Source organism: Ascidia mentula, chromosome 5 (genome assembly GCF_947561715.1).
Source record: "Ascidia mentula chromosome 5, kaAscMent1.1, whole genome shotgun sequence".
Classification (NCBI taxonomy): domain Eukaryota; kingdom Metazoa; phylum Chordata; class Ascidiacea; order Phlebobranchia; family Ascidiidae; genus Ascidia; species Ascidia mentula.
This window is the reverse complement of record NC_138570.1, coordinates 3290903-3317600: the sequence shown is the minus strand read 5'-3', so window position 1 is coordinate 3317600 and position 26698 is coordinate 3290903. Positions and strand designations below refer to the sequence as shown.

General features: G+C 36.4%; 3 protein-coding genes across 3 annotated transcripts; all 3 read left to right on the top strand.

The window, feature by feature from the left end:
- Positions 1 to 1605: 1605 nt before the first annotated feature.
- LOC145901936 (adhesion G-protein coupled receptor G7-like) lies at positions 1606 to 7176 on the top strand. Its single transcript, XM_082989755.1, has 17 exons — positions 1606 to 1609; positions 2106 to 2273; positions 2392 to 2474; positions 2560 to 2686; positions 2808 to 2993; positions 3298 to 3422; positions 3794 to 3946; positions 4215 to 4406; positions 4539 to 4787; positions 4929 to 5057; positions 5333 to 5470; positions 5533 to 5642; positions 5700 to 5907; positions 6230 to 6371; positions 6469 to 6632; positions 6715 to 6885; positions 6979 to 7176. Exons 1-17 carry the CDS (start codon positions 1606 to 1608, stop codon positions 7174 to 7176), a joined length of 2547 nt encoding a protein of 848 aa, XP_082845881.1.
- Positions 7177 to 8810: 1634 nt separating this feature from the next.
- Positions 8811 to 15688, top strand: LOC145901933 (adhesion G-protein coupled receptor G7-like). Its single transcript, XM_082989751.1, has 19 exons — positions 8811 to 8907; positions 9170 to 9258; positions 10334 to 10441; positions 10536 to 10674; positions 11218 to 11328; positions 11672 to 11851; positions 11914 to 12018; positions 12145 to 12269; positions 12397 to 12549; positions 12621 to 12809; positions 12962 to 13204; positions 13382 to 13510; positions 13566 to 13703; positions 13838 to 13947; positions 14029 to 14236; positions 14485 to 14626; positions 14694 to 14857; positions 15069 to 15239; positions 15509 to 15688. Exons 1-19 carry the CDS (start codon positions 8811 to 8813, stop codon positions 15686 to 15688), a joined length of 2781 nt encoding a protein of 926 aa, XP_082845877.1.
- A 3181-nt stretch (positions 15689 to 18869) lies between these two features.
- Positions 18870 to 25434, top strand: LOC145901932 (uncharacterized). Its single transcript, XM_082989750.1, has 22 exons — positions 18870 to 18927; positions 19475 to 19557; positions 19646 to 19778; positions 19845 to 20006; positions 20079 to 20158; positions 20268 to 20393; positions 20463 to 20616; positions 20979 to 21056; positions 21446 to 21571; positions 21636 to 21740; positions 21862 to 21986; positions 22119 to 22271; positions 22330 to 22521; positions 22674 to 22916; positions 23088 to 23216; positions 23274 to 23411; positions 23524 to 23633; positions 23715 to 23922; positions 24171 to 24312; positions 24376 to 24539; positions 24752 to 24922; positions 25210 to 25434. Exons 1-22 carry the CDS (start codon positions 18870 to 18872, stop codon positions 25432 to 25434), a joined length of 3105 nt encoding a protein of 1034 aa, XP_082845876.1.
- Positions 25435 to 26698: the final 1264 nt, after the last annotated feature.

Below are 26698 nucleotides of genomic sequence, written 5' to 3'. Positions count from 1 at the left end.
ACTGCTTCCCAAATATTTACCCATATATCACATTGTTGCGGACAGGAATCAACAAGTGTGTAACAAAAATCTCTACAATGAAGTTACCGATGCAACTGCTGCATATTAGTGTGAACATAAAGTGCTACCCTGCCAACCTAAAGTTATAAAACACACAAAAAAATTATTAAATGCTTATTAAAAATATTCACTCTTTTTTTTATTGAGCGTTTTCAAAATTAGGGCCCCAAGACCATGACCGACGGCCAAAAGTAATCTTACGTAAAAAATTTTTGGCCAAACATCGGGTTCAAACAGTGTTGAGTAAAAACAAGCTGATTGAATGAAACTAGTTGGGTCGCAGAAGAAAAAGGCACATAACACAGTAAAGTATAACTTGACTGTACTGCGGTTTTTACTCTTAATAATTTCCAATCACATTTTATGCCACTTATTTGCATTTAAATGACTGAAAACGGTAATTACTTTGTTTTTTGTAAAAGGAAATAATTTCGGACGCGTGATAGCTCCCAATGTGAAAGTGTTGTCTTTGATTGTTTATTGAATAACAAATCTGTCACTCGCACGCCCCAGATGCCTTTTACACAAAACAAAGATTTATTATTTTCAGTCTTTTTAAACGCAAATAAGTAGCATAAAATGCGATTAGAAATTGTTAAGCGAAAAAAAAACGCTGTACAGTCAAGTTATGATTGAAAATTGTGCTCGAAAGGTTATACAAAAGACTGTAGATGGGACATGGGTAAACGAGTAACATACGGTTTCTCAGCAGTTAGTTTTGTTAGAATAAAACGGTTTTATCCAAATGCAGCAGGTTTTTCTTCAGTATGTCCAAAACGTTTTTTTAGGCTGGTTCCTGAGTATTTCGATGAGCGTATTTTGATTGTTTTGAATCTTGTTTTCTAACAAGATTTTTAACGCGGTAGAGATTGAACGGGCATCAAATACAGGCTACAAGTTCGAAGATACTTCATAATATGATATGAAGCTTTTCATTCTTTGTGCTATTTCGATGTTTATTGCCATTGGACTTTCAAGTAACAAAGGTAAAGATTGTTTAAAACTTTGTTTAGGTCTACAACAAAATGTTTCGAAAACAGAAATATTTATACGTTGCACAAGTTGATGCTGCGGTCCTTATAGGATAAATTATCCACACTTAGCATTTTAATTACGTTTTTGTCTGTTGATGCACTGTTTTTATCTCCTTTTATACATTTTATTTGCATTGTGGTTTTGTGCTGACGAATGTCTTCGATTGTAATTCCATCTTTTCTTTTCCTCAGTTGTTTACCAGACATGTGATTCAGACTGGCTATACTTTGGAAACCACTGTTACTACTTGGATTTATACAACCACAGTAGTTGGGATGGTGCCGAGGAAAGTTGTGTCGATAAAGGAAGCCATCTAGTAAGTATCTTGACGGAAGAAGAAAATGTATTCGTTACAAGTATGACAGGTGTGAACTTTTTTTAATTCAAACCACATTGTTTTTTAACAGTTTATTTCTTTGGGTTTTAAGATTACAACAAGTCGGCTTCTTTGTGGTACGGAGGGTCGGTTTTAACAGATAACAAAACCTGGACTTGGGTAGACGGTTCAAAATGGGTAGGTTGCGTTAGTACATAAGTTGTGAATGAGGTATCGCAACATAGGAAGTTGTATTTTTGTGGGCATTCCAATAAAAATTCATAGTATGAAAAAATGGGTGCAAAATTTGCAAAAGAATAGAACGTTGGTCAAAGGTGACTTTAACCAAACTATTTTGGTTAAAAATATTTGCAATTGAAGCTTTTTTATTGTTGGTCGCCTAATTAGTTTGTTTCGATGGTATTATAGCAAAGTGATTTTTACAGGATTATGAAAACTGGAAAATATCTCACGATTGCTTTGCCCGAACCCGCTTCCTGAAAAAGAATAATTTTCAATGGGACGACAATCAGTCTTTTTACGTGTCGCCCTTTATCTGCAAAAAAACGTTGTTTAGTAAGTGACGTGGCCGATGAATATCTACGCATTCGGTGTTAACTCTTTTGGGTTCATTCGTGTGGTCTACGTTTTTAAATAAAAGTTATGTAAATTTTGCTTTGCTTATTTTGTAAAGCTCTTAATTCAACCTGTGAACCGGGTTGGATCTCAAATGGAACCAATTGTTACTTCTTCAAAACTGAAGATAATAAAACGAGTTGGGATTATGCTGAAGGAAAGTGCGTGGACCATGGGGGCCATCTTGCTAGCGTATCGTCAGCTCAAGAGAACGCTTTTCTAAGATGTAGGAAAAGTTATTTACACAATCTTTTTTAGTATTATATCTCACCAGTTTACTTTTGTGTCTCACGTTACCTACTATAGTAGTATAGTTTTCCTCAATAAAACGTGTATTTTCATAGACCATGCATTGGATTATTCATGGATTGGAGGAGAACGTAGGGAAAATGACAGCGCATGGTCCTGGTCCGATGGATCACCATGGGTGAGTGGAGTCTAGCTTGTAAAAACATGAATAGTTTTATCCATAACTAGATCACAAAAACCGTTTATAAGAACATGTTTTTCAGTCTTTTGAGAACTGGGATTCAGGCGAACCTAACGGTGGAAAGTGTTGTCTTGGTTTCATCAAACAGAAATGGGCTTGTGGGGCCTGTCCGTATAAATGGAACTTTATTTGCAAGAAGCAACAAAATGGTTAGTTGAAAAATTTCAGAACTACAGTATATTCCAGAGATCTACAATGATGTGGAGATCAAATTACTGAACATCTGCACACGTTCAGTTTAACCATTTTGCAAATCATTTCCACCGACAGGACTCCCCAACCCGTGTGAAAACCAGATTTGCGCAGGAAACTCCACGTGCGTCAACAAGGTTTATCGCGATGGAGTGCAATTGGAAACTACGCCGAAGTGGGACGAACTGCAAACTGGAGATACAGTCATTGCAGTTTGCCAATGCAACAAATGGTTTAGCGGGGATGGAAATATACACTGTGCTCGTGAGTTCTTTCGTTCCTTGGATTATTAAATTTACTATAAATGTTACTTAGTCTTTTGTAGCAATTTTAGTTTATTTTTGTTAACATTTTGTAAATGTGAAGTAATCGTGCCCCTTTCTCACATTTAGCCACTTGTGAAGAAAGATGTAAGACGTTCGACAATACGTCATATTGTTTTTCAACAACAATATATCCTCAATCGGCTTATTCCAGAGAAATCTGCTTTTATACTGGTTGGCTATAAACGTTTTATTATCCCAGATTTATTGATGATCGTTTTATGTAATATTTGTTTTGATTTTAGGGCAACCACTGGCAAGAGCACAATGTATTGTTGTAACCGTTGCAAGTTTAAATTATACAACCGATTTCGATGATATATTGTCAGTTCCGTGCATTAACCAGACTTTGTCAACATTTGTCTCTGGGGTAATTTCCATGTTAGCATCTGTTATTTGTTAGTATGTGGTTTCGTAAATCTGGAACAATTAGATTTCGTCAGTTCAATATGTAAATCTTGGTAAATAGGTCTATTGTGCCCCTGTTGCAACCGGTTATGATGTATTTTGCAATAGCAAGATAGACGAAACGTCGGTGAAATAAACTACGTCAAATTTTGCCAGATAAGTTCGTTTGTTAAGTAATTAGACAAAAAATTATTATACGTCCAACGTTTTACAACGACCAAAACACAGTCATTACGGGGTACAGTTCAATAAGATTCGCGAGCTTGGCACTTCGGTCGCTATAGTTATAGTTTTTGCCAGAAGAACTCCATTTCCTAATTTTAAATCTTTTAGAAACCTGTTGCTGGCCTCAACGCCACTGAACTTGCAAATACTTTGGTCAGCTTGGACTTGCTGACCTACAATTCCACAAGCCTGAGCAGACAAGACGTTTCAGCCACTGTTGGATTCATAAACGATTTTGCAGCGAACGGGACTAATGTAGAGGTGCACGAAAACAACATGTTTATTTGCAGTAAAACCTAATTACGTGCCCAATTAAATTTGATTGGTCAAAAAAAGATCGATTTATCTATACGTAGCAGCGCACATAATAAAAAGTAACCACGGACCCAACGGGTTTATGTTTTATGGACTTCTTATAACAGAGAGGTTTTTCACTAAGTGAAAGTATAGTTTCATTTATTAGTGTACACGAAACCGATTGCACTTCTAGACATATCCCAATAAAATTGGAAAAATTTTTTTTCGAAAGGTCGTGCCAAACGCTTTCCTAAGCGCTATTAACATTGCTGATCACGTAACTTCGTTCTTCACTGCAACCAATCAGCAATCAGGAGGTGGTGAAACAGATATGGTGCAATCACTTCTTACAATGGCGTACAGGTTGCTTCTACAAAACAGTACTGACAACTTTGTGGTCAGCACTTTCAATATCGCAACCAAGGTAATATTACCAATGTACAGATAAATGAATTTATTTTTCCAATGCGGATCATATATTTTCCTTTGTTCCTTGCTTTGTTGTGAAAAAGTTCTCAAGTTTGCTTTCAAAAACACCAAACGCTGCACTTTTTAGGTTCAAGACACACAAAACACTGCTAAAAACATTCTGTACACTCCGTATGTGGCTTTGTCACAAAATGCCTCTGACTACATTCCATTTCAACCAGTTATGATCAACGTATCACAGAAGGCGATTTCGGGTATTTTAGGAGACTTCGGAAGTAGAATCATGCAAGATCCAGGGGAGTGGTCCATGGCTAGAGTTGCGTTTATCATTCACAGAACAAGTATTTTGTTTAATTCTACAGAAGAAACAGAATGGGTAGGTTCATGAAAAACCAGTACTTGTACGCAGTTAACTATCAATTAAATGTTTACATACTCTGCCCTACGATAACAAAAATAAATGAATGTAAAAATGCAGAACAAAATTACTGTGTGATACACACCGTATTTATTGTAGATCGTATCTGCCGAAATCGGAAATGAAACAGCAGCAGTTGAAGTAAGAAATAGGTCTGATGTGGTAATAATTACGCGAGTAAACGTCAATCAAACATGGGGAAGATTTCAAGACCTCACCACCCTTGAGGTTAGTGCATAATTTAAAACAATTGTATGATATGTGATTAAAGAATGAAAAAAATGGATCAAATTAAAAACCAAAGGCCCGTGGCAGGCTGTCGATCGCACACCGTATCAATATGATTACATGTCAAATTCCACAAAACGATGTGAAGACAGCTCAGATGGTGGATGTTTATTGAGAAAAATATATTTCGCTCAAAAAAGGCATTACAGTTTCCCCAACTTATTCAAATCTATACTGCTAAATGTACGCAAACATAAAGCTGTTTTTTTCTGCAGACACGTTACGTAAACCAGACTTGCGTATTTTGGAATTGCTCAACTGAGAGTTGGTCGACTAAAGGATGTTGCCTGCAACCAGACACCAATCCACCTCAATGCAAATGCAACCATTTGACCAGCTTTGCTATGCTTATGGTATGGTTGCAATTGGGGGTTTGATTAAAACATATTTTTTTTCATGTTACTGCTTTTTACAGTCGATATACGATATACCACCCAGCATACCTCAGCAGATTGTCAGTATCGTCGGATGCAGTTTGTCTGTTGCCTGTTTAATTCTAACCATCATTCTTCTGCTCATTACGAAGTAGCTCCTTGTGTAACGAACATTTGTTGCTTAGTTGACAACAATGTATCGTTTCAGGGAGATACGCAAGCGCCGACCAATGCGTGCGTTAATAATAGTTTGTGGGAATCTCTCCGCTGTTTATCTCATATTTCTATTTGGAGTTGATCAACGTGAACATGAAGACGGATGCATCGCTAGCGCCACCTTACTGCATTACTTTTTGTTGGTCACTTGGTGCTGGATGGCGGTATATGCCTACTTGCTCTACAAGTCTATTGTCAAGGTTCGTAAATGGACCGGTGATTGGCAACCTTGGTCAAGTGCCCGACCCATATACCAAGAAGAAAACGTGATCGTGATATCCTGGGTTCGAATCCCGGTGTGGTGAAAATGTGCTTTATCGGTTAGGTTTCCAAAATAATTAAAGCACGAACCTAGAATAATTCGTGTCCTCCATGTCGGTAAATACTGCTACAATGTATACAAGTATTGCGACAATTATGTTTACTTCCTAATTCATGAGATATTTCAAATTAATGTGCTTTCACTTGCATAGTTATTATCAAAGATTGTTTGATTATTGATTTCCGGTTTATCCAATTTAGATTTTCCACAAATTTGGAGATAATTTTCTTTTGAAAGCTTCTGGCCTCACGTACGGCATACCTGCGACCGTTATAGCGCTCAACATCACACTCAACAAAGTTTACGAAATTCCATTCGACCAAAGTCCAGTTTGTGGACAAGGTTAGTGTCTCACTGTAAAATATAACTTACTAAAAACACTAAAAACTTTAGGACAGCGAAACGTTTCTGCCTTAATATAAACAACTCCTAATTTCAGATCCACCCTCTGCGTTTGCCAACACATATCTTGCTTCAAACATGTGCTGGATTCAAGGTTACTCATTGTACTTCTCATTTCTTCTGCCAATGGGCTGCCTTCTCACGTATAACATTGTCATGTTTATCCTGGTTATTGCAAGGCTCACTTGCAGAAGAAGCCGGGTATGTCCTTTGCTGCCCGTTTGAGATACGAAGATTTGTGAAACATATGCGCTTTTTAACAAACCTCAAACTTGTTTCCAAGGTCGCACTAACAACAACTCATGCCGCAAATCTCATCAACTTACCAGTAGCCATACTCATCGCCAGCACACTTGGCCTAGTTTGGTTCTTAGGATATTTCATGATGATCTCGGATGACCCCCAGTATCTGGCAACCATGAGTTGGCTCTTTACCATTTTTGCAGCTTTGCAGGTAAAATTGCGGCAAATTCTTGTGAGCAGAATTACAGACAAATCAACGTAAACCTGATTTTCTAATATTACAATTGTTTAATTACTTCTTCAGGGTTTCTGTGTTTTCGTTTTCACATGCTTTCGTCAAGGAGAAGTGAGACGTGTTTGGTGGGAACCACTTAAAAAGATGTTTATAAGAAAGAAAGGGGAACCACCATCAGCAGTTTCTAGAACACAGTCTGGCAACGTAATTGTAACTGCATCGTCTCAAAATTTGGATGCAACAGAAAGCAAGACCAAATCATATTGACAAGTTTACCATTAAAGTGGACTGATAATGAAGGTTGAAAATAATTAAAAATACATACTGTCTCCTGCGTAATGATTCTTGGAGGTTTAGTTTGTCTTTATTGTGCGACAAACATGTTCAGAAAGTTTGAAACATTTCAATATTTAATTTCTCAACCCATCATCTTGCGTTCGCCCTAAATTGTAGCCCTTGCCGTTTTAGTGCATAGAAACATATGCTTACGGGTTTGCCAGTTTGCTGCCGTAAAAATATAAGTCATCTTCACGGCGACACCCTAACATCTTAGTTTGTAGTTGGTGCATGGTCATTGTCTCGCTGAAAAGATGCACCCTTTTAACACCTCACAACATACATTTCCTTCATCGTTGTGTTGTCTATGATTGATTTAATGGATATCCTATGTTTTGTGGACTTTTGATCGTCAAGTAAACAACTAAAATAAAATATGATTTTAAGAAAACATGTTGAAAAACCTCTACAAAAAAAACGGTACAGTAAAAGACTCTCAACGCGTAAGCATTTAGTTTTTTTGTGCGGAAGGAAGCCTCCTATCCAAGTTAGTGTGCGAAAGCAAACCCAAGCAATCCCACTATCCACGATGATATAAAACCAATGACCACCACAAATTTGAAACAATTTTTTTGTAAATGAATGCAATTATGTACAGCCTATGTAAGAACTTATTCGACTTTAATTTAAAACAGAAGGTTTTCGTTGTATTTTCTATTATTTTGATTTTGCCCATTTCCCCAAAGCATATATGTTCGTCATATTTTGCTGCATGTAAATTATGAACCACAATTGTGCATGCTCACATATAAACGCCCACGTAAACAAGCACAAGATAAACGAATAGCACGTTTTTTTCGTTCAAATGCAAACAATTTTGGGTGCGCTTGGTTTAAAGGAAGTTTATGGTTTGCCATGAACCCTTGGTCTCAGTTTTTCTGAGAAGTCAGTTTCAATGCTTAATTGTTTAGTTGTCAAGTGTGGGTAAAAGAACGCCATTCTGGTATTTGTTTGCGAAGTTATGAGCTTTGCAATTGGGTTTTCCCACGACTAATTACCGTGAGATCGATACGCTGACTCGTTACGTTATACCGTTCAAGAGATAGCTGCAGTATCAAATTACTTTATTTTGATTTTAATATTTATCGTATCTTTAGTTTCGCAGTATAGCTATTCCTAACGGACTTACCTAAATTTGCTTTATTTTAACAAAAAGGCTACGATATATTTTTTACCGAATACGTATAAAAACCTGGTCAAAGATGCTGTGTTTGTTTTACCAACTGTGGTTTCCCCAAGCGGGGTTTGTGCTATGTTTTTATGAATTGGGATATATTTTGTGCTAAGCCTGTCGATTTTATTAATTTAGAAAAGTTGTTGCATTGCATTCAAATTTGGACAAAACTGTATTGCCATGGGTTTCCTGCTGTTACTTTCTGTCGCTTTTGTTATATTAAATGAGAATTTGGGTAAGTAAGCTAAAAATTTAACTGGAATCAAAAGCAGTAAAAGGCAAAAAAGATTCTTGATCCAAATTAGCGAGGGATGTTTTTGTAGATTGTTCAAACGCTTGTGACCCTGGCTGGTTGCATTTCAACAACAACTGCTATTACTTCGTAACTAACATGAGCGCCACATGGTACGATGCAAAAAGTGACTGCCACTCACGTGGTAGCGAAATCGCCAGTGTATCAACAGCGCAAGAAAATGATTTCGTTAAAGGTTAGATTTTGGATGAATCACCTGAATTTTTAGGGATTTTAACATATGGATCTAGTTTGCCTAAAAACCCTATTGTAGTGTTTTAAGTCACTCCTAACTTGTTTAATGTTAAGAAAATATTTCAATGAACGTTTTTGTAAGGGTTTATTAAATAAACTTTTTAAAATAAGCAGGTATTCACCTACATTATAAATATTTGGATGCCCAAAAACCCTGCAAACATTTTGGTGCGAGTGCGGCAGTAATAACCATTTAATTTTAGGCCATGTGAAGAGTGACATGTGGCTTGGTGGATACACTTTAGCAGACACGAACAACAACCACTGGTCTTGGTTGGACAACTCGTCATGGGTAGGTAGAAACAAAACTTATTTGTTACAATTTCCCATCGCAAATATTCAGGTAAAGCAATGTAAAAATTAAAGTAAACCTGTTCGCAATGTCTATTAGTTAAAAATATTAGTTTACAATTTGCAAAGGCTGATTGCAAACACATCTTAGAGCAGTGATTCCCAATCTTTTTGTGTGTGCGTACGACTTGGAGGTAAAACACTTTCGACGCGTACCACCTAGTTGAGTGTCACAAAGTTACCTAGGGGATGAAGCAACGAACATTTTGAGATCCATTACGATTTTTTAAATTCGAACTGGATCCGCAAATTATACGGAAAGGTGCTCGCGTACCACATGTAATGTCGTCGCGTACCCTTGGTTGGGGAACACTGTCTTAGAAACATGTTTTAGCACGGAGAATTTTTCTTCTATGTGGTGTTATCGTAATGAAATTGATAAGACAAGGAGACTGTCAGTGGTAACCTGTCAGATAAAACGTCTCCAAACTTCCAAATCATTACGGAGGTTGTTTCAGACATTTGACGATTGGTATCCTGGTGAACCTGTGTGTAAGACGTGTCTCCAGCTGCGGAAAGCTAGCGGTTTAAAGTGGGAGGACGCATTGGAACTTCATTCAAATCCGTATGTTTGCAAAAGGCCACTTATGAGTAAGTTTAAGTTTGTTTCGGTGATTTCGTTTATCTGCAAATAAGCCAAAAGGTAGCTTCCTTCCATACAAGCAAATGAGACTGAAATTCAGCACTACGTCTGTTTATTTTCAACTACAACTAATCCAAACCTGTTCACCTACACATATAGGTTACAATTGTGGTAGTTGGATGAGGTTTGGAAACGTATGCTACCAATTTGTGATAACCCCTGCAAGATGCAACAAAGCCGAACAACATTGTGTCAGTTCCGGTGGACATCTAGCCAGTATATTGTCAACGCAGGAAAATATGTTTGTTACTGGTGACTAGTGCTCAATTAGGAGGGATTAAAGTGCAAATATCATTTTTTCCAAATTTGTAAACAGGTTTTTTGCCCTACTACATAAGTTAATATATGTATATATTTTAAATTGTTATCGAAGCCACTTGACACAACTTTTTCAAAAGGTGAAGTTAGTGAAGACACGTGGTTGGGTGGTAGAAGATCAGTGAGCAATAACGAGTGGATATGGACTGATGGTTTGCCATGGGTAAGCTGGGCTCAGTTTTTGATCTCCAAGAAACCCAAAGTATCGCACAACAAGCCTTATGTGGATTGAGGAGTTGTGTAACTGTTGTGTATAGACGTTCGATGATTGGGCATCTGGAGAACCAACGCAGAGCAATACATGTGGTTTAAGTATATCCAACGATGCCAGCATGTCTTGGAAGCCCGCCTACCCTGAACACTCCAAATCATACGTGTGCAAAAAGACAAACAATGGTCAGAAAAATGTTAAAGTTTCACATTAAAATGTTAAAAACAGGTGGCTTTAAAAAAACAGACGATCACACGACAATCCAACCATCCACATCGGCACCGAAAAAACCTATCACAGCAACAAGGGCAACATTGACTAGTGTTCGTTCTACCATCCGCGATGCCAGTAATGATTTTTTCTTTGTTCTATTTAGTGGTTATAGTATTGAAGTCCAAACAGCGAGAGAATATCAAAAAGCTTTACGAACGCAAAACAAACTTTGGGCAAGAACGCATTTTTGTCGTTCCTAAAACAACGTTTGTTCGTTATGAAACTGCAGCAATTACTGGCATTTCAGTAATTTATTTGACAAAAGTGATAGACAAAGTTCTTTTTATTCAAAAAAGTTTTTTTTTTCAAAACAATTTTTTGAATGTGAAAATGGAAAAAAAAACTGTAGTAGGAAGTAATTGTAGCGGTATTACATAAAGTTGTTTTATACGGTGTCCGCTTGGATACAATAATTTTTCGTTTCATAACTACTTTGCTTACTTAAATCGTAACAGGTACCTATCCTGTCCAGAATGTTTCCCAAGCATTTTCATCTACAGCTAAAATCAATTTAATAGCTACCAACCCATCTTCTATCAGTTCAAATTCCACCACTACTGATTCGGGTATATAATGCCATTTTAAAAATAGTCAATTATTTTTTTTAAATGCTACAAAACAACATTAGTTGTGTGATTTATGTTTATTTACAGCAGGGGAAACAATTGGAACATTCCACTTTAGCCTAAGTTCGACAACCGACGTTACTGGTATAACTTTCTTAAATTTTTGCCGTTTTTAATCATAACATATGTTCGTAAATATATTTTTGACATTTAAATTCATTTAATTCACGTGGCTAAAATAAATATGCATCATTAAAAACAAAAGCAGAGATGTTTAAAAAAAAAAAAACTTCACAAATTAAAGTGAAACAATACCACATTAAATCCTAAACAACACATTTAGGTGCAATATACAACCCGTGCGCGAATGTGAATTGTGCTGGAAACGCCACATGCGATAACCAAGTTTACCGTAACGGTGTTTTACTCTCAAAATGGGATGACTTACAACCAGGAGATATAGTTACTGCAGTTTGCCAATGTAACAAATGGTTCAGCGGGAATGGGACGATCTACTGCGCTCGTAAATTGCCTATATTTGCTTCAACGTCCTGCTAATAACAACGAATAAAATCATTTTTTTAGCCACTTGTATGGAAGGATTTGTAGACTTCGGCAACACCACGTACTTGTTTCCAACAACAATTCACCCACAATCAGCTTACTCAGTGGAATTTTGTTCCTTCACTGGTAAAATTCAAATATAACACAAAATAATATCATAGTTTATTTGTTGGATGTCGTTTCAACACTGATCATACATATGTTATGCAATATTGAATAGTATATTACACAATATCCAATGTCATTTATCAGGGCAACCTCTCACGAGAGCCGATTGCAACATCACGAAAGATCAGCAGCGGGGCTTCAAAACTTTCTTCAGTAATTTGCAGCTATTTCCATGCATAAACCAGACTTTAACAGACTTTGTTTCACAGGTAAAAATATTATAAAAACCTACTTTTCAAACAACATTTTTAGAATCAAAATTTACACTCAGTTTAGTTGCTATTCGATTTCACAGAATTTTTGGATTTGCTAAAGACTTTGGCAATTAAATTCCAGGTACCGGTTGCTACTCTAAATTCCACAGAACTTGACAATACTTTGTCCACACTGGATGTGTTGACTTACAATGTAACAAGTCTCACTAATGAAGACGTTACTGGATTGGTTGGATTTATGAATAGTATTGTGTTAAATACAGGAAATCTTCAAGTATGAGAATAAGTATTATGATGTATATGATGTATATAGTTAACCCAAACACAAATACCTTCTTCACAAAGATGCTGCCAAGCTCCTTTCCCAGCGCCATCAATATTGCTGATCACGTGACAGCTTTTTTTGCATCAACCAAACAAAAACCGGGATCACCCGAAGTGGAAATGATTCGTTCGCTCAGTACTCTGGCCTACAGGATGCCCAGTCTTGCCGACAACGTTGTAACAGTCAGCACCCCGAATATTGAATCCAAGGTATGTTTTTTCACACAAACCTTAGCGATGATTAACGAGGGGTATTTGAGAATTTACAAAACGAAATAAAGGGTTTTGAAACAAAATTTACACTTTAACATTTCAACATGGATTGATTGCAATGACTTTTAACACTCCACAATTTACTTCAGGTCGAAGACATGCAGTGTATCTTTAATGATATTGTGTACAGTCCGTTTGTCGCTGTTTCACCAAACGACACTATCTACACTCCATTTCAACCTGTGTCGATTACGATACCACTGGGTGCCCTAATGATCGCTCAACAACAATTCGGACATGGCACGCTTCAAAAGGGAACAAACGCTGTTAGATCAGTGTTTATGATCCACAGGACAAACGATTTGTTTCCATCACCCGAAGTTGCTCAATGGGTAGGGGGTTTTACACATTTGCGTAACTGTCGTTAAGTCTAACAAGTTCTAGGAAACCCCGATAACGTATTTTTCTCCATATCTTTGTCTCAACTCGAAAGAACACAAAAAAAATTCATAAGAAATAGGAAAATAAAATAAAACACCACTAAATACTTGTTTTTTCATCATTTATAGATAGTTTCTGGTGAAATCGGAACTCAATTTTCGGCCGTATTTATCACAAATCTTACTGAAATGGTAAAGGTCATTCGACTCAACGAAAACCAATCCTCGGGAAGATCGCAAGATATCGACACATTAAACGTGCAATATTAGTGACCTCATATTGATATCTTTTATTATTTAAACATTTTTGCAGGCGCAATACGTGAATGAGACTTGCGTATTTTGGAATTACTCAACTGAGAGTTGGTCGACTGAAGGATGTTGTCTGGAACCAAACACCAACCCACCTCAATGCAAATGCAACCATTTAACCAGCTTTGCTATGATAAAGGTAGACTTATTCTGTAAAATTAAAAAAACTTAAAAGCTTATTATAAATGTTGTAGTTTCAATTTATACCATCTTAAAATAGATTAAAATAAATGTTCATTTTTGAATATGTTTAATTTGTATAATTTGTTGCAGTCAGTATACCCCATACCACCAAGTGTACCTCAGCAAATCGTCAGTATCGTCGGATGCAGTTTATCTCTTGTCTGCTTAATTCTAACCATCATTATATTACTGATTTCCAAGTAAGTTTCGAAAAACTAACTACCAGATACTGCCCAGTGTTGTTTTGTGGCTCTATGAGTAAATCTATTATATTTTCCCAGAGAAATACGATCTCGCCGACCTATGATAGTGTTGATGAACATTTGCGCCAACTTATCAGTTGTTTATCTCGTATTTCTATTTGGAGTTGATCAACGTGAACACAAAACCGGATGCATTGCTAGCGCCACCTTGCTACATTACTTTTTGTTGGTCACCTGGTGCTGGATGGCGGTATACGCTCACTTGCTGTACAAGTCTATTGTCCAGGTACGGCAATCATTCATGGAGCATTTAGAAAGATTTGACTAGACCAGTGTTGGTCAACATGAGGGCCATAGTGAAGTAATTTTTTGAATTGAGTGACAAAAACAACAAGAAACACACGGGCCAAGACTAGATCCAGATTATTGACCTCATGCTATAAAAAGCTAATCGATATCAATGCCATTTATTTTATTTCAATCAACCCAGGGCCAATTTCAGAAAATTATTATGGTTCCCTGTCGACATTTTAGATTTTCGAAGCAACCTGGGAAAATTTTCTTCTCAAAACATCAGCTCTATCTTATGGATGCCCTGCAATCATTGTGTCGACGAATTTAATTTTTAACAAAATCTTTGAAGTTTCGTCCAACGAAAGTCCAATCTGCGGTCAAAGTAAAATATTAATGAAACCAAAAGAAACTTTGTTTGGTATTCATTGGCTGTAATCCTTTTTTTTCAGATCTACCCTCAGCGTTTGCAAACACCTATCTTGCATATAACATGTGCTGGATTGAGGGCCACTCTTTGTACTTCGCATTTCTCCTTCCATTGGGTTGTCTCCTCTTGTTCAATACTGTCATGTTTGTGATTGTGATTAGCAGTCTTACTTGTAGAAGGAAGAAGGTGACTTTTCTAACGTTAACCAATATATTTATACCGCCCTCCAGCCATGTTTTCTTGTGTTTCTTTTATCCACATTTCAAGAATATAAAAAGCGGCATGGTAAGGCTTAAACAGAACAAAAACTTCCCCTTACCTCATCAAATATATGCTATGTAAAAGCGTCACGAAATTTTACTCTTTTACTGATAATGTCTGCCTGCATTATTTATAGATAACTTCAACATCAAAACATTCTTCGGGCCTTAACAATCTAAAAATTGCCTTGGTTCTTGCTTGTACTCTTGGCTTGGTTTGGTTCTTTGCCTTTTTCATGATGATCTCGGATAATCCATATTATCTTGCCATAATGAGTTGGCTTTTCACCATTTTTGCAGCATTTCAGGTAAATATTATTATTGATGAAAATAGCAAATCGAAATGTTTTAATATTTTTAAGTCGGTTCTGAAATTTCATGGTCTTATTTTGCAACAGATTTTATCAGCACTACATACCCAAACATTTTTAACATGGAAACAACTAGTTTTTAAATAAATCATAAACAAATTTGTATTTAAATAGAAACGTCGCAATTTCTCCTGTGTAACCAACACACGCCTCGCCAAAATGTCCACACATGCAATAGAACGTTCATATCCACAATAATTACGCAGGGTTTCTGTGTGTTCGCTCTCACATGTTTACGACAAAGCGAAGTGCAAAGGGTTTGGTGGATTCCGCTTCAGAAGTTACTTCGAAGTATGAGGAAGGAGGATTTATCTGAGAATTCCACTTCACAGAGTGTTGCAACTCTCAGCACGATCACAACCTCAAATCCCGGGAAGTTTCTGTAACATACAACGATGAGGTTTCCATCACTAAAAACACAACTTGTTAAATTTTTTCACAACATGAGCTGTGTAAACGAAGAACCTGTATAACCAGAACATGTGTATAGTTACGTAATATTATTTGACGTCGTATTATATATCATTTCAAAAATAAATATTTTTTAAATACAAACAACTAATTGTTTACATTTGTCGTGCGGTGTGGTTCCATTAACCATGGTCTTTCAAAAAAAATAATAGTTCGAAATCAATCGTTGCGCCTTTCTGTGTAATTTTGTGTAATTTGTGTAAGCATTGTTTTAACATACCAGCAGTCGCTCGATGGCAACTATATGTTTTGTCTTTAAAGAACGTTTGAAAGCCTGTAATGATAGCTGGCTTTATTTCAACAACAGCTGCTATTATTTCGAAATGTCCAAAAACGTAACATGGTAAACTGCAAAGAGTGACTGTAACGCAAATAACAGTGAAATCGCGAGTATATTGACAGCGGAAGCAAATGCTTTCGTCAAAAGTAAGTTATTGCTGTTAACAAACCATTTTGTAACTGTTTGCCGTTGGTTAGGTTATGTTACGACCAACGCATGGTTAGGGGGGCATTCGACATTCGCCGACAATCAGTGGAATTGGCAAGACGGATCCAAACTGGTGATTTGTTTAAAACTCAAAGCTTTTTTTACATTACATTTTGGGTCGCGCGGTTTAATGTTTCGAATGACCATTCGATTTTATACCGTATAAGATGCCCATTAAACAATTATTGAGAAATATTATTTAGGGGCACTACAATAGATTTATTTTAGTGACATTCCCCGATTTCGGAGAGCTTTTATTAATGTGACAAAGTTTCAGCTACGTAAAATTTGTGTTTTCATACATTTTAGAACATGTCTACCATACTACGCCATAACAATTTGCAATTAATTAAAATATGCAATTTGTTTTAGTTTCTGACTAAAATTGTTTGTCTTAATTGCAGACATATGAAGATTAGCACCCAGGCGAACCAGCCTGTATTGCCTGCCTTCAGATGTTGAGGCAATACAGTTTCTTATGGGACGATACTGCCGAGTTTTTTGCAAGAACCTATGTTTGCAAAACTCTTTCGGACAGTACGTATTAATGTATTAGGATTTCAACTATCGAGGTTTTCGAGTCAGGCGCCCATAAAATACATCAAACCGTCATTTGTCCAAATATCGTCGAATTTAACGTGGCTGCGCTGTATCAATTGTTTGGTTTATGCTGCTGTGAGCCTACGATGATTTTTGAATCAATTTGTGCGGCAAAGATAAGATTCCAAATCCTCACGCAATTATGATAAACGATGGAAATAAAAACAAACACAAACACACGAAGTTCACATAACAAGCACTTGCTGAAAAAAAGGATCAGTTTGGTGAAACTCACGAATTTATATTCACCCTTTGAATATAGTCTTGTTCTTTTTTATGCAGCCACTACATGTGAGTCTGGTTGGCTTCGAAATGGTACCATTTGCTACTACTTTGAAACAGATAACGAGATACGCTGGAGTGAAACCGAACAAACTTGTGTTACTTACGGTGGCCATCTTGCTAGCATCTTGTCTGCTGAAGAAAACGCATTTGTTGCGGCTTCACTCCATATTATCTTGCCATAATGAATTGGCTTTACACCATTTTTGCAGCATTTCAGGTAAATATAATTATTCATGAAAATAGCAATTCAATATTTTTAACTCGGTTCTTTCGAAATTTCATGGTCATATTTTGCAACAGATTTTAGCAGCACCCCATACCCAAACATTTTTAACATGGAAACAACTCGTTTTTAGATAAATCATAAACAAATTTGTGTTTAAATAGAAATGTCACAATTTCTCCTGTGTAACCAACACACGCCTCGCCAAAATGTCCACACATGCAATAGAACGTTCATATCCACAATTACGCAGGGTTTCTATGTGTTCGCTCTCACATGTTTCCGACAAAGCGAAGTGCAGAGGGTTTGGTGGATTCCGCTTCAGAAGTTGCTTCGAAGTATGAGGAAGGAGGAATTATCTGAGAATTCCACTTCACAGAGTGTTGCAACTCTCAGCACAATCACAACCTCAAATCTCGGGAAATTAGTTTCTGTAACATACAACGATAATGTTTCTACTAAAAACATAACTTGTTAATTTTTTTCACAACATGAGCTGTATAAACAAAGAACCTGTATAACCAGAACATGTGTATAGTTACGTAATATTATTTGACGTCGTATTATATATCATTTCAAAAATAAATATTTTTTAAATACAAACAACTAATTGTTTACATTTGTCGTGGGGGGTGGTTCCATTCACCATGATCTTTCAAAAAAATTAATAGTTCAGATTTTTGAAATCAATCATAACTTTTCGCAGAAATCAATAGTTGCGCCTGCCATTTGTTTCTGCATTGTGGACCAGCGTTCTCACTATTATATTTGTTTCACTATTATTAGCAAATCGGTGTGCCCAGTTTGTTTCTGCGTAGCGTTGCCGAGTTGTTGTCCTTTATATTTTTTGCGGTCGCGACCCACACGTTGGGCTGAAGGAAGTTTATAGTCTACCATGAACTCTTGCTGGTCTAAGTTTTTCGAAGAAGTCAGTATCAATTTGTTTTGTTCATTTGTGAAACGTGGGTAAAATAGCGTCATTCCGGTATTTGTTTGCGAAATCATGAGCTTTGTAATTGGATTTTCAAACCAAAAAAGTTTTCTACCCTTGAAAAGTTACTGCGAGATCGATACACTGACTCATTAACGTTATACCGTTCAAGAGATGGTTGTAGTATTAAAAAATTACTTTGTTTTGCTTTTCGGTATTATTGTATATTTAGTTTTCGTGACAAGCTAAGATGAAACACAAGATGAGTTGTTGTTGTTCGGTAGTATCACGAAACGTTCGGCACTATAGCAATGCTGATAGACTTACTTAAAAACGTTTTATTTTTTTAACAAAATTTTGTTATATGTTTTGTGTTAGCAAATTGCTATATGTTATTTGTTTACCTATAGAAACCAGGGTAAAGATGCCGTGTTTGTTTTTTCTCTCACTGAAGTTTTTCGCAACTAGGGGTTTGTGTTATGTTTTTTTTACATTTGTGTCGAGTTTTGACGATTTGATCAATTTAGGAGTAGTTACGTTGCATTAAAATTTGGATAAAACTGTAGTGCCATGGGGTTTTTGCTTTCATTTACTGTCGCTGTTGTTGTTGTTTTAAATGAGACTTTGGGTAAGTAAGCTAAAAAACTCATACTGAAATTAATAAAAACACTCGACAATATGCACGAAATTTTTGAAAAACAATGTGTTGTTGTAACATTTTGCTTTGAATGAAACTACTCTCATTACAGTTGTTGGCAGTCCGTGTGACACCGGTTGGGATATGTTTGGCAACAACTGTTACTTAATACGAAAACAGAGTTTGACTTGGTTTGATGCAGAACAAGATTGCGTTGCAAACTCCAGCCACCTTGCTAGTATCATGACTACAGAAGAGGACGCATTTATAAAAAGCTAGTCATACTTATTCAAATTTCATTTTGTTTAATGTGCGTTGTTACGGTTACAATATGATATTAGAGCTATCAATGTATTCTGAAAGACTGTCGCTAGCGAAACGTGAAAGTCAATCATAAACAACATTCTGGTGCTTGAATATGATTTATTAACTGGTAATAAAAGACTTTTTTTTAAACTTACAACCTTTTCTGTTTTTGACCATTAACACTTACAGATCTATGTTCACCGTCTGTTATAATTAAAAATATCTTACATAGGTGAAAAGCTGACTCCTTTGTGGGTTGGAGGATCAGTCTTGTCAGACAACAAAACCTGGTCATGGCTGGACGGTTCAAAATGGGTATTTCCGTTACTTGCTAACAAACAACAACTTGAATCGCCTTGACACACTCCAAGATATTTCAACAATAAAACTTATGTTCCTATAGGTGTATGATAACTGGGATGTTTATACTTCTGATTGCTTTCCTTGGACCAACTTGCAAACAAACTTAGATTACAAGTGGACTGACGAAATAGCTTTTTATTTGTCGGCCTACATTTGCAAGAAAACATTGATTTGTAAGTGATGTCCAATATTTTGTTGTATCCCTGTATATTCCAACTTGTAAACATTTTGGTTTACAGATGCCAACTTAAGTTGTGATCCCGGCTGGATTGCGAACGGCAGCAACTGTTATTTCTTTGGCAACACGTTAAAATATTGGGATAGTGCTGAACAGTACTGCGTGGACCATGGTGGTCATCTTGCAAGCATTTTGTCAGATCAAGAGAACGCTTTTATAAAATGTAAAAAGTCTTCCAAACAAACTTTTTAATTTTAACTTTTCGTGTATTTTTGTTCAACATGTGTATTCACAGCTCATACAAGAAACAGCTCATGGATTGGTGGAAAACTCACTGAAAACGCAACTTGGTCATGGAGTGATCGGTCACCATGGGTAACCAAAGTAGAGTTTAATTGTGTTATATTGTGCAGCCGCGTTGTGTTTTGGAAAAAATATAGACGGCCAATGTGGCCAAGCTTTTCAAAAAAGTGTTGTTTTGCAGTCCTTTGAAAACTGGGCTTCTAGTCAACCAAGCGGAGAAATGTGTTGTCTTATGTTTCTTCTTGGCAGTTGGAGGCCTTATCCTTGCACATCAAAGTATCCGTATGTTTGCAAGAAATCTAAAATGGTCAGTCAATAGAAAGCGTATATATTTTAGTACATAAGGAAAAGTTTGTCATAATTTTTGTACTGGTAGTTTATAAAGTTTATACCGTTAAATTTCCAACTGAAAAATTCATTAACTGTGACTTATCTTAATGAGAATACAACCCAATCACTAACAACTACACAGCAAAGTCAGATAGATGGCTTAAATACGACAATATACTCTCATTCAACTTCAACTGATGGTAATTCAAGTATACCATATTTTTTCTGCAGTTGGCGCCATTTTAATTTTTTTTCTTTACTATGACTTGTTTTGTCTAATTTCTTTTGTTTCTTAAATAACACCACGGGTTTGAATCAATTTTGAAAACACCAAGCGAAAGTTAAGCCGGGAAATTTCAAATCTTTCGTGATTGAATCTCGTTTGCATTTTTGACATGCATAACAGCTGTATATGATTTCCAAAACCACAAAATTTAAGCCATCATTTATTGTATTTATCCGGTTTATACATTTTTATAATACAGTGCAAGCATTACCTGTGGTTGACCAATTTATCATATCCGTTTTGTAAGGCTTGTTGCATTGCGCTGTTTTTTTCTAGATTTTCACCACTTAGGAAAATCAACCGAAATACTCAAAACTTCTGTCCGGCATCAGGATACAACGCCAATGGATTCAGGTTTGAATTATAAATAATCCTTCATTTCTTCATGAAGACAAATTAGCATTGCTTGCAATTCTGGTTTAGTCTCTTTTTAGTTTCAAATGCAAGTTCAAACAATACACAAATAATCACGTTTCTTCTTTGTTTTAAACTTAAAACCCTACCGACAGAATTACGGGAAAAACGTAATTTACAAGGTGACGAATGACTCTTTACCATATATCACATGATAATAATATATAATAATACTACTACACAAATTAGGACTAAAAATTTCGCTACCCTGTTCTACCAACTTAAAAACAGAATCGTTAGCGCAAATTTTACGATTTTTTAGAAAAAAAGTGATTAAAATTGGGCTATCACTAAATATCAATGAACAACAAAGTAATTTTTTTTCTCAGGTCATTCCAATCCGTGTGAAAACATGTCTTGTGCAGGAAACGCGTCCTGCTCGATTCAAGTTTATCACAATGCAGTTTGCCAATGTAACAAATGGTTCAGCGGGAATGGATCGATCTACTGCGCTCGTAAGTTTCCTGTATTTGCTTCAACGTCCTGCTGATAACAACGATTAAAATCTCCATTTTTTAGCCACTTGTGTGAAAGGATTTGTAGAGTTCGGTAACACCTCGTATTTGTTTCCAACAACAATTCACCCACAATCAGCTTATTCAATCGAGATTTGTTCCTTCACTGGTAAAATTCAAATATAAAATCGTAGTTTCTTTGTTGGATATCGTTGCAACACTGTGCTGATTATATATGTGTCATGCAAAAGTGAATAGTATATTACACAATATCCAACATCATTTATCAGGACAACCACTCACGAGAGCGGATTGCAACATCACAAAAGATCAGCAGCGGGGTTTCAAAACTTTCTTCGGTAATTTGCAGTTATTTCCATGCATAAACCAGACTTTAACGGACTTTGTGACCCAGGTACAAATTTTGCCGAAACCCATTTTTCAAATTAAATTTTCAGGACCAAAATTTACTCTTGGTTTGGTTTTGTTGCTATTCGATTTTAAAGATTTTCTGTTTTTTTTAAATAATTCGGCAATTAAATTCCAGGTACCTGTTGCTACTCTAAATTCCACAGAACTTGACAATACTTTGGCCACTGTGGATGTGTTAACATACAATGTAGCAAGTCTCACTAATGAAGACATTGCTGGAGTGGTTGGATTCATGAACAGCGTTGTGTTAAATGCAATCAATCTTCAGGTATGAGAATAATTATTGTGATGTATATAGCTAACCCAAACACACCTTCTTCACAAAGATGCTGGCAAGCTCCTTTTCCAGCGCCATCAATATTGCTGATCATGTGACAGCTTTTTTTGCATCAACCAAACAAAAACCAGGAACACCCGAAGTGGAAATGGTTCGCTCGCTCGGTACTCTGGCCTACAGGATGCCTAGTCAACTTGCCGACAACGTTGTGACAGTCAGCACCCCGAATATTGAATCAAAGGTATGTTCTTTCACACAGACCTTAGGGATGATTAAGGAGGGGTATTTCAGAATTTACAAAACGAAATAAAGGGTTTTGCAAGAAAACTTACACTTCAACATTTCAACCTGGATTGATTGCAATGACCTTTAACACTCCACAATGTACTTCAGGTCGAGGACAGGCAGTGTATCTTTAATAACGTTGAGTACAGTCCGTTTGTCGCCGTTTCACCAAACGACACTATCTACACTCCATTTCAACCTGTATCCATCACGATACCACTGAGTGCCCTTATGATCGCTCAAAAACAATTCGGACAAGACACACTTCAAAAGGGGACAAACGCTGTTAGATCAGTGTTTATGATCCACAGGACAAACGATTTGTTTCCATCACCCGAAGTTGCTCAATGGGTAGGGGGTTTTACAAATTTGCGTAACTGTCGTCTGACAAGTTCTAGGAAACCCCGATAACGTGTATTTTTCTCCATATCTTTGGCTCAACTAGAACGAATACAGAAAAATTTCCCCACGAATAAGTGAAATAATATAAAACAATACTAAATACTTGTTTACCATTTATAGATAGTTTCTGGTGACATCGGAACTAAAAATTCGCCCGTATTTATCACAAATCTTACTGATATGGTAAAGGTCATTCGACTCAACGTAAACCAATCCTCGGGAACATCGCAAGATATCAACACATTAAAGGTGCAATATTAGTGACCTCATATTTAATATGTTTTTATCATATATATATTTTTGCAGGCGCAATACTTGAACGAGACTTGTGTATTTTGGAATTACTCAACACAAAGTTGGTCGACTGAAGGATGTTGCATGGAACCAAACACCAACCCACCTCAATGCAAATGCAACCATTTAACCAGCTTTGCTATGATAACGGTAGTAACGAAAGCACAGAAAATGTAAAATTTCCAAAAAATTAAAAGCTTAAAATAAACGTTGTAGTTTCACTTGAGTTTTGAATATGTTTAATTTGCATAATTTGTTGCAGTCGGTATACCCCATACCACCAAGCGTACCTCAGCAAATCGTCAGTATCGTCGGATGCAGTTTATCTCTTGTCTGTTTAATTCTAACCATCATTTTATTACTGATTTCCAAGTAAGTTTCGAAAAACTAACTACCAGATACTGCCCAGTGTTGTTTTGTGGCTCTATGAGTATATCTGTTATATTTTCCCAGAGAGATACGATCTCGCCGACCTATGATAGTGTTGATGAACATTTGCGCCAACTTGTCAGTTGTTTATCTCATATTTCTATTTGGAGTTGATCAACGTGGACACGAAACCGGATGCATTGCTAGCGCCACCTTGCTGCATTACTTTTTGTTGGTCACCTGGTGCTGGATGGCGGTATACGCTCACTTGCTGTACAAGTCTATTGTCCAGGTACGGCAATCATTCATGGAGCATTTAGAAAGATTTGACTAGACCAGTGTTGGTCAACATGAGGGCCATAGTGAAGTAATTTTTTGAATTGAGTGACAAAAACAACAAGAAACACACGGGCCAAGACTAGATCCAGATTATTGACCTCATGCTATAAAAAACCTAATCGATATCAATGCCATTAATTTTATTTCAATCAACCCAGGGCCGATTTCAGAAAATTATCATGTTTCCCATCGACATTTCAGATTTTCGATGCAACCTGGGAAAATTTTCTTCTCAAAACATCAGCTCTATCTTATGGATGCCCTGCAATCATTGTGTCGATGAATTTAATTTTTAACAAAATCTTTGAAGTTTCGTCCAACCAAAGTCCAATCTGCGGTCAAAGTAAAATACTATTAATACTATAAGAAACTTTTTTTAGTACTCATTGACTGTAATTTTTTTTAGACCCACCCTCTGCGTTTGCAAACACCTATCTTGCTTCAAACATGTGTTGGATCGAGGGCCACTCTTTGTACTTCGCATTTCTCCTTCCATTGGGTTGTCTCCTCTTGTTCAATGTTGTCATGTTTGTGATTGTGATCAGCAGTCTTACTTGTAGAAGGAAGAAGGTGACTTTTCTAACGTTAACCAATATTTTTATACCGCCCCCCAGTCATGTTCCCTCGTGTTTCTTTTATCCACATATCAAGATTATAAAAAGCGGCATGGTAAGGCTTATACAGAACAAAAAGCTTCTCCATACCTCACCAAATACATGCTATGTAAATGCGTCACGAAATATTACGCTTTAACTGATGATGTCTGCCTGCATTGTTTATAGATAACTTCAACATCAAAGCACTCTTCAGGCCTCAACAATCTAAAAATTGCTTTGGTTCTTGCTTGTACTCTTGGCTTGGTTTGGATCTTTGCCTTTTTCATGATGATCTCAGATAATCCATATTATCTTGCCATAATGAGTTGGCTTTTCACCATTTTTGCAGCATTTCAGGTGAATATTATTATTGATGAAAATAGAAAATGAAAATGTTTTAATATTTTTAACTCGTTTTTTTCTGAAATTTCATGTTTTTTATTCTGTTACGGTTTTTAGCAGCAACTCATACACAAACTATTTCGACAGTATTTGAAACAACTCGTTTTTAGATAAATCACCAACAAAAGTCTGTTTCTGAAAAATATGTCACAGTTTCGTAATACTCTTTAGTCCTCTTGTATACACAGGCCTCGCCAAATTGTCAAAAATTAAATTCAACGTTTTTATCAACAATCGCGCAGGGTTTCTGTGTGTTCGCTCTCACATGTTTACGACAAGGCGAAGTACAGAGGGTTTGGTGGATTCCGCTTCAGAAGTTACTTCGAAGTATGAGGAAGGAGGATTTATCTGAGAATTCCACTTCACAGAGTGTTGCAACTCTCAGCACAATCACAACCTCAAATCCAGGAAAATTAGTTTCTGTAACATACAACGATAATGTTCCCAATGAAAACACAACTTGTTAAGTTTTTTTCAACTTGTGCAACATGAGCTGTGTAAACCAAGTACACGTATAAACAGAGCAGTGTATAGTTATGTCTTGTTATTTGTTGTCTTATTATATATCATTTTGTATTAATATTTTCAATTGTTTACACTTTATCGCGGGGGGAGGTTCCATTCACCATAAATATTTTGTCTTCCGGAAAAAATAAAAAGGTTTTTGAAATCAGTCGTAAGTTTTCGCAGAAAACAATAGTTGCGCCTGCCAATTGTTTCTGCATTGTGGAGCAGCGCTTTTGTTCTCACTATTATAAGCAAATCGGTTTGCCCAGTTTGTTTCTGCGTAGCGTTGCCGAGTTGTTGTCCTTTATATTTCTGTGTGAGTCAGTGCAGTTTATTTAGCGTTTTGATTACCATTTTTAAGTCCAACTGTTTCGCCTACTATGTTAGATTTCCTTTGGGTTATAGGACAGCAGTTCATACAACAATAAATTTTCGGTTGCGCCTTGTTTCTGATTTTGATTCGCTTTTTTAAGTTTTACTGTCCAGCTGCTTCTTGTTCAATTGTTCAGTTATATCTCTATATTTGAACAGTAGATTTTTGAAAGCTAATGCACTGCCATTTAAACAGTAGATCACGCGACATGTGCACTATCAAAAAAACAATGTCTGTTGCACTATAAATAGCGTACGACAAATGATCGTTGACAGCTATTGTTGCCTTACGTCGGCCTCTTTCTAGATAACTGCAAGAGCAAACTGTAAATTTTGAAATTATAGTATGCAATAAACCCAAAGTAAAATTTTTAACTACCTTCAAAGGCAAAAGTAACTTCACGTTTTGACTTGAACTCTTTGATCAAGTTTTTTTGTTGAAGCATCAAAGCTTTATTTGTTTAGTTGTAACGGTTAGATGTATATATGAACGCCCTACTTGTGTGTGTCGAGCAAGTCTCGAACTTTATGTTGTTTTCCAAGTGAAAGTTAATAACTATTTAGCACAAACATATTTTCCCTGTTTATAGTGTGACCCCTTTGTTGGAAGTGTGACATGTTGTTGACGTTGTTGCCAGTTGAGTTATCCTTGTGTAAAGTACATTTCAAGATAGCGATAAAACAGCAAGCAACTAGAAAGTATGCTACATCTTCAAGTCTATGTCATCTTTACCTTTCTCATGTGTGGATGCGGTAAGTAATCTTAAATCTAAACACATACACTGCTGGTTACTTACTTTTAAGTAAATAGCAAGTGTTTATATAGAATCGAATAAAAGCATTAGCCGTTGC

Excerpts from the sequence above, each read along its gene's own strand:
- LOC145901932 (XM_082989750.1), top strand. The coding sequence starts at position 18,870 with ATGGGGTTTTTGCTTTCATTTACTGTCGCTGTTGTTGTTGTTTTAAAT. Across the intron at positions 21,572-21,635 it reads TGGATCGATCTACTGCGCTC|CCACTTGTGTGAAAGGATTT; the intron begins GTAAGTTTCCTG and ends TCCATTTTTTAG. Across the intron at positions 22,917-23,087 it reads CACCCGAAGTTGCTCAATGG|ATAGTTTCTGGTGACATCGG; the intron begins GTAGGGGGTTTT and ends TACCATTTATAG.
- LOC145901933 (XM_082989751.1), top strand. The coding sequence starts at position 8,811 with ATGAGCGCCACATGGTACGATGCAAAAAGTGACTGCCACTCACGTGGT. Across the intron at positions 13,205-13,381 it reads CACCCGAAGTTGCTCAATGG|ATAGTTTCTGGTGAAATCGG; the intron begins GTAGGGGGTTTT and ends CATCATTTATAG. Across the intron at positions 14,858-15,068 it reads TTACTTGTAGAAGGAAGAAG|ATAACTTCAACATCAAAACA; the intron begins GTGACTTTTCTA and ends CATTATTTATAG.
- LOC145901936 (XM_082989755.1), top strand. Across the intron at positions 2,994-3,297 it reads TGGAAATATACACTGTGCTC|GGCAACCACTGGCAAGAGCA; the intron begins GTGAGTTCTTTC and ends TTTTGATTTTAG. Across the intron at positions 4,788-4,928 it reads CTACAGAAGAAACAGAATGG|ATCGTATCTGCCGAAATCGG; the intron begins GTAGGTTCATGA and ends TATTTATTGTAG.